General features: G+C 37.9%; 1 protein-coding gene across 1 annotated transcript; it reads left to right on the top strand.

The window, feature by feature from the left end:
- Positions 1 to 260: 260 nt before the first annotated feature.
- Positions 261 to 7,288, top strand: LOC136203733 (uncharacterized). Its single transcript, XM_065994951.1, has 3 exons — positions 261 to 539; positions 4,295 to 4,598; positions 6,004 to 7,288. The coding sequence occupies exons 1-3, from the start codon at positions 290 to 292 to the stop codon at positions 6,605 to 6,607; spliced, it is 1,158 nt and encodes a 385-aa protein (XP_065851023.1). The 5' UTR covers positions 261 to 289; the 3' UTR covers positions 6,608 to 7,288.
- The last annotated feature ends 209 nt before the right edge of the window (positions 7,289 to 7,497 follow it).

Genomic DNA, 7,497 nt, shown 5'->3' with positions numbered 1-7,497 from the left:
TAAACCCAAACATTAGCTTCGCAGGCTTTGCATAATATGGAATCTGCGAAGTCACACGGGAGGGGGCGAGACGCGCGTAAATATTGAGGGTATTATGGGAAAGTTACACAAAAACAGTCTAAATATGTAGTAGGTTGAGTAAATGGGTTAAATATGTAAATAAGTTTCCCATTGACCTAGTTTTGTAATTTTCCAAAAAAAAAAAAAGATTAAAAATATTAAATTTATTTAATGCTCTGACAGCTTAACGAATATCTCGCGGTTAATTGTATGTAAGAGCTTAGGGTTTATGCTTTATAGCCCTCGATCGATCCAAGAGATAAAAACTAACTGGAAGATGGGGTCGCGAGACAAGGACCAACCCGCATCGCATCACCAGCCCCTCCTTAGCAGTCTCGTTATCCGCCCTTCTGTCAGCGACGGAGGAGACGGTGGAGGTGGCGCCAGTGGCCGAGCTGGTGGCAGCGACTACGAGCCCGGGGAAGTTCGCCGTGAGCCTCCTCCTTATTCTCGAAACGACCGATACTCCGACGATCCGGGTTCGTTATTTATTTCTTTTTTGTTTGGATCTATGTTTTTATTTCCTAATGTTTTGATTCGTAGAATTAAATTTGGAGGATTACTTTGTTTTGTTGCCTTTTACTATTTGGATTAATATTTGAATGTTGACACCCTAGAGTGAAGCTTCAAAGATGTTTGTGGACATTTTAGACATTAACCATAGATAATTAAATTGCAGATCCAGGGCATACTTGAATTTGTATGTACCTATGCCTGGAGGCTGAATGTTTTTTGTTAGCTACTGGCCTAGAATTAATTTTCTTGTGGCTGCATGACGTTGAGGTCCGCTGAACGGCTTCGAGGTCATAGGGCCTGATTCTTAGAAATTGTCATGTTAAACTTGGAGGATCGATTTAGTGATTTGGTAACAGTATCTTATGTTTGTCTGTTAGCTGTATGTTGAGTTATAAGAATAATCAATGCTGAAATTGTTCATGAAAACTTATTTCTGTGAAGTGCTGTTGCAATTTTCTTTTTGTAACGGTGAAGTAATATGTTACATGTCATCTACTTTCTTATCATTTGATCTATGCAAGGAATAATGCTTTCTAATCTCTTTATACTTAGACATTGCATCGAGTAAAAAGGGACATGGTTATTCAATATTCATTTATCCAATCAATCTTTATATTCAGACTCTTCCTACACTGTGTTGTAAATAGGTTTTAGTTTGTTCTGGGAACTAAATATTGTTTTTGAAACCAAAATATTACTTAAGATGCTACGTTAAATTGTATCTTTCCTTTATAAAACTCTTGGTTATTGATATTTCCTTTTAAAGATAGCATATAAAATTTCGAATAAGTTATATGCAACACATTGCACTTTTTGGTACTACTTGAGCTGGCGAGGCGCCGCCCAGCCTTATTGAAAGTTGCCTTACCCAGGGTGTTCTGAGGCGCTAGTGCTTGGCCCTTCCTCACTACACACTTCCACACCTAGCAAGTGTTCTTTCACCTTTAATGACAATGATTTCAGTTTGGTTTATTTAGTCAAACAATTCATTTTGATTGAAAAATTAAAATTCCTAACTTTATAAGTTGGTTTAAGAATTCCTTGCAATCACACACTGAATTAGAATCTGAATATCCCTAGATATATGGTTAGTATGGTTGAATTACACCTTCTGTAAATTATAAATTTTGGATTAAGTTAAATATTGACTACATTTGCATAATTCTGCTGTGTGTATAATATGAGTTATTTAATGCTGTAAAAGAACTATAGCATATGCTAATAAGATGGATTTGTTTTCATACTAAAATTCATATATTATAATTTTGTAACCGTTTTTGTTTAAGCTAATGATGAACACTAATTTTTTGTTTCAAGAGCATTTACCCATTCTCAAACAACTGAAAGTTTCCAAGTAACTGAAACTTCCTTTCTGAAGGTTTAAAAAAAGGAATTTATAGAAATGATTTGTTTCGAATGAAGTGAGTTTCTAATCTGACCTGCGAAACAGTTTTCTTATATTTGAGGAGAAAACTTTGAAATTGACATTGAAAAATTAATATGTTATGTGTTTATGTTGAAGGGGGAAGAAGTTAAGCTGACCTTCTGGAGGTGTTATAGTAGGATATGTTATATGATCTGGGAGATTAGAGAACAAAAATCAATGGAGGATATTTTATTCCTTTTCTGCATGAACTTTTGTTTGAGATGACAAGCTTTTCCTCATTAAAAGGGCATGAATTGGGTTTTGTTTTTCTTGCGAGTTTTTATAGTGTTGTTACGTTGTTACAAATTTGTGTCTGTTGAGTGCATACTGTAGGTCATTAACATTTTTTTACACAGAAAATGATGCTAAAGACACCAGTAATTTTTTTTGCCAGTTGTCTGGCGCTGATATTATCCACTGATGTTGAAAATCATTTTCTTTTGTCCGATTTTCTATATCTCTGCTGATTCATTTTTGTTATATATGTAGTAGACTTGTTACTAATGCCATTTTGTCACATGTGCTGGTTGTGGTTATACAACATATAGGTCTCATGACTATTTTCTTTTGCTTTATTCATTCTATTACACATCAGTCATGTGGATCTACCATAACTTATGAGTGTCGAATTGCGAATAAATTTTGCTGTTGTCTGTTACAGCTTTGATTGTTGCCTGCAAGAACTTGGGTCTTGAGGAAGGCATGTTGGTGTGTGTGCATTCTCGGATCATGGTCTCTGGGAATTTGTTTTTATCATATTAAGTTATGGTTTTGGGTAATGCCATCTATGGATATTGTGAATGGTGTAAGAACTCTTGGGATGCTTGTCACTTTTTGTTAAGAAGCCATTTCCAAGTGGTCTTAATATTATGGTAATACAAATCCATTTCCTGCTTATAGGCTTGGAATGGTGTGGGGAAATTAAATGTGGTGTCATCTTCAGTAATATGTGGGGTTTTATGTTATAAGGGATTTACTGACATAATTATTGAGACGATGGTAATGACACAAGGTCTACGGGGTTTCGGATTTTCAACTCTCACCATGTCAATTTGGAATTTGCCTATGATAAGTTTTAAGCACTTGTGGAATGCTGAATTTGGGTTCTAATGGCTGCTTTTAAGTTGTGCAAGACTATTTTTTGGATGGTATTGAATTTCCTTGCCAGCAGTCACTTGGAATTCTTCATCGGAATTCGACTTGAGGGATTGAGGGGCTTCACGGTGTTTTTGTTTTTCATAGCTTTCTTTTTGTCATATTGATGGTTAAATTGGATTGATTTTGATTGGGTTTATGGTAGCATGTTGGTGAATTATGTTCCTCAGAGTTGCTAATTGTGAGTAAAGTGCATAAAAACTGGGGCTTCTTTTAGTGTACTGATTTTGTAGCTTCTGTTGGACTGTTTAGTTTTTTGTAGTTAACAGTTGTGTAACTGGGGTGAATTGTCTTGGGTGTTGATGAATCTCTCTTAGTCTCCTGATGTTGGTTTTTCATGAGGCTCTTCTTTCCTTTCATGGGCTCAGAACTCATTGCAAGCGTAACCAGTTGCAGACTGGAAATGAAAAATTACTCATCTGGGGCCAGGCATGCCATACCACTGCAGCCCACCATTCAATTTTACACATGCCGATTGTGGATTGGAGTTATACAATATGTTCGTTTGGAATGTTTGGTCGTGAACCTTTTAAACTTGCTGTATGGTTTCAGTGAATAAGTAACAAATGGGTATCTGGTTAATTTAAAATCATTTCACTGCTGTGAACTTTGGTGGGTCTTCCTTTGATGGGCTTTCTGAATATGGTTTGTGTTATTAATTTTGTTGATCCCTGTTGAAGGCATGTTATGACTGAAGATCTTGGTACGAACTTTAACTTGCGTTATGGTGTTCTCTATTGGATGTTTAGGCATACATCTATCTGTCACGGTTTAACAGCTCTGTGGTTGATTCATTAAAATAGGATCACTGGACTTGTTTTGCTCTTATGTGTGGTGAGATTAAGTAACTATGGTTTTTGCTGGCACTACTTCAGTTTTATTGACTGATAATGTGGAAATCACTCTGAAAGGTAACAAGGGCAGTTATCATGTGAACACCAGACTATTATCCTTCCTTGCCACCATCTTTCATGGGGAGAGATCCTGAATGATAACTGATGTACTTGCAGTTTTTTTGAAATTGGTTATTTTGCAGTTCATGGTCACAATACGGCTAGCTTTACTACTTTGTATAACAAAACTTTGATTGTTTTTGTGGGGATTGCTCATCTTTAGATTTCACTGGCTTTTTTCCAGGATATAGAATTCATGCAGGTTCTGGTTCTCCTGCACGGCGTAGGGATGCTGACCACAGGTACAATTCAGATTTTGATCATGCAGGAGGTCCACCTAGAGGCCGTGAATTTGGTGGTGGGAGGGATCCTGGTAGATTTCGGGACTCTTCACCCCCTTATGCCCGAGGAAGGATTGGTGGCAGACCACCTGGTAGAGGTTTTGACGGGCCTGGATTTGGTCCAGGGCCTTTTAGAGGGGATGGCGGGAGCAGGAACAATCCCAATGTACGCCCGAGGGAAGGAGATTGGATATGCTCTGATTCTTTGTAGGTTCCTATCTTTTTTGTGATTCTGTACATTAACTTTTTTTTTTTTTCTTTTTCATATCTGAATTTAGGGGCCGAACTGCATTGAGCTATGCAGGGCATAGTTGTGAAAGGCGACCGAGGTGATCCTTCCATTGCCTCAGTGCCCTGTAAGGCGGCAAGGTGCTAAATGCAACCGCCACTCCTTGCCGGGCGAGAGGCGATCACCTCTTGCATCCGAGGCATTTTAGCCAACTTTAAGAAAAAAAAAGATTTAAGAGGCGATCACCTCTTGCTTTCCAAAACTCAGTAAACTTCCTTGCCTTTCAACAGAATTTTGCTGTTATATCTCTATTACATCAATTTCTTAAAGAGCCCCATGTTGCTTTACTTCAAGAGCTTCTGTTCTACCTTTCTAAGATATTATTTCCTGCTCTGAATTTTGAATTTTTTTTTGACATGCGGTAAATTTTTAATCTTGAGTCCTTATTTGTTGTTGTTATGATGTGTTGTGGGTTAAAGTAGGTGTGGTGAGTAGGTGGTAGTGGAGGTAGCTGTTAGTGGTGACAATGTGGTGGCTGGATTTAACAGTGGCAGGTGTTAACAGTAGTTGAGGATTTCATCTCAATTAAATAATAGTTCTATGAGTCTAGTGTACGTGTAAAAATAAAATCTATATGTATTTTAATTTTTTGAGTTAATTTAACAGTGGCAGGTGTTAACAGTAGTGGAGGATTTCATCACAATTAAATAATAGTTCTATGAGTCTAGTGTACAAGTGGTGTAAAAATAAAATCTATATGTATTTTAACTTTTTGAGTTAATTTAATTTTTTTTTTGTGTTTTTCTAATTTGTTTGTCACCTCACATGCCTCTCGCCTCGCCTCACCTCAAAGCGATATTTGCGCCTTTCACCTTCTTAAAACTATGATGCAGGGGGTTGTTGGCCCTCAAAACGTGTAAATTTAACCCCTTACCCTAGATTATACCCTCTTGGTTATGATTTAGTTATTTTATATTTGTTGAAGAGCTAATTGCTGCATAAATTTCGGACAACGCCATTAATTTTGAATTTTGGAATTGATTCTGTAAAACCTTTGTAGCATTTCAAATTATTTGTTGGTCTGTAGGAGTATTACAATTTTTTTAGTTATTGCATAGCCTGTAAAGTATAGATTCAAAATTTAGTATGAACATCCAACGCAATTGCAAGAGTACATTTTCTTTTGGCTGTTTCTGAATATTCCTGCAAAATCATATTGGTCTTGATATTAAGTCTCTTTAATGCTATGAACTACACGTTTATGACTCATGACTTCTATTACTCTTCCTTTCTCAGCTTGTGCGATTGTTTTTTCATATGTAATACAGAATTATCTAGTAGGACGTTCTTCTATGAATCTCATGTGCTTTTACCATATTTCAGATGTGGCAATCTGAACTTTGCACGGAGAGAGTACTGTAACAACTGCAAAAGGCCTCGATATGGACCTGGAGGAAGTCCTCGGAGGGGTTATCCTGGACCTCCACCTCCACATGCAGCTCCGAGACGCTTCCCTGGTCCTCCATTGGATGTTTCCCCTGGAAGGCCTGTTAACGGCTATAGGTCTCCTCCGCGTGGATGGGATAGAGACGGACCTAGAGATTTTGGCCCTGGTGGTCTGCCACCTCCGAGGCATGGAGGTAGGATTTCTGACCATGATATCAGGAGAGGTCGGACTGATTATCCAGATGATGAATTTAGGGGAAGGAACAAATTTGACAGGCCAATGTCAATGGATTGGGCTCACAGAGACCGAGGGAGGGACCTCATACTTAATGAGAGGAAAGGATTTGACAGGCGGTTACCCTCTCCTCCATTGCCACCACCTCCTCAACGCGGCCGATGGGGGCGTGAGGTAAGAGAGAGGAGTAGATCCCCGATCAGGGGTGCACCACCAGCAAAAGACTTTAGACGGGACATGTACATGGAACGAGGGCGAGATGATCGGCGTGGTATGGGACGAGACAGGATTGGGGATGTGTATTGATGCAAGTGGCGACTCATGTTGGACCTTGCCTGATCAGCCATAGTACAGTAGGCATATGTTCTGTTATGAGGATATTATGTCATTGCCTTTTTAAAACCTGGTTATATTGCATTGTAGGACCAAAATTTGTTGCTTCAGTTCACAGCTTTTGACCTGTATAATTATTGTGAGATTTGGGTTAGATTATACCTTGTTATGCATTGGTTCAGAAAGCGGCATTATTTGGTCTAGGAAATATTTGCACCCCGGGGATTCGTAATTCTGAGCCTCCAGTTCAGTCTAGGAAAAGCGATATCGTATTGTAATCTTATGTTGCTTCTCAGGTATTTGGTAATTCCCAATAATCTGGAGCTGCGTTATTTGGCATACAGCTTTTACTGTGATAATTGTGCAACCTCAAACATGCAAGTGCTACGCAAATCTCATTTCAGCTATGTTCGGAACAAAGCAATATCGATCCTGCCTCCTACGAATAGGCAGAAAACAAGCAGGTGCTGGGAACATCTGATTTGAATGAACAACTTGCTGTGATTCATTGTTTAGAGAGATGCTATTATTAGTGAAGTCTTTAAAATTTTCTGATTATGCAATTATTCCTTGTACTATTGTTGATCTTCCCATGACATTTTATTGTTCATGTAATTGCAATTAGGTGATTCATTAAATTCAAATTTTCTGTGATGATGCTACACTTGAATCAATGCAGGATAAATATAAATTCATCTTTATCTTTTACAAAGAGGATTTATGAGAGTACTGAGGATTTAAAAATGCATTTTCGTACGATTGACATCATTTTTTTTTTGGATGCTATCATTCAATTAGTTTAGTGGCTTGCTATTCATCGCTCCCAAATTACTTATTACCGTTCTTATAAAGACTATTTTACT

The sequence above is a fragment of the Euphorbia lathyris genome, chromosome 8, assembly GCF_963576675.1.
Source record: "Euphorbia lathyris chromosome 8, ddEupLath1.1, whole genome shotgun sequence".
Classification (NCBI taxonomy): Eukaryota; Viridiplantae; Streptophyta; class Magnoliopsida; order Malpighiales; family Euphorbiaceae; genus Euphorbia; species Euphorbia lathyris.
The sequence above is the reverse complement of the archived record's forward strand: the minus strand, read 5'-3'. Positions and strand labels throughout refer to the sequence as shown.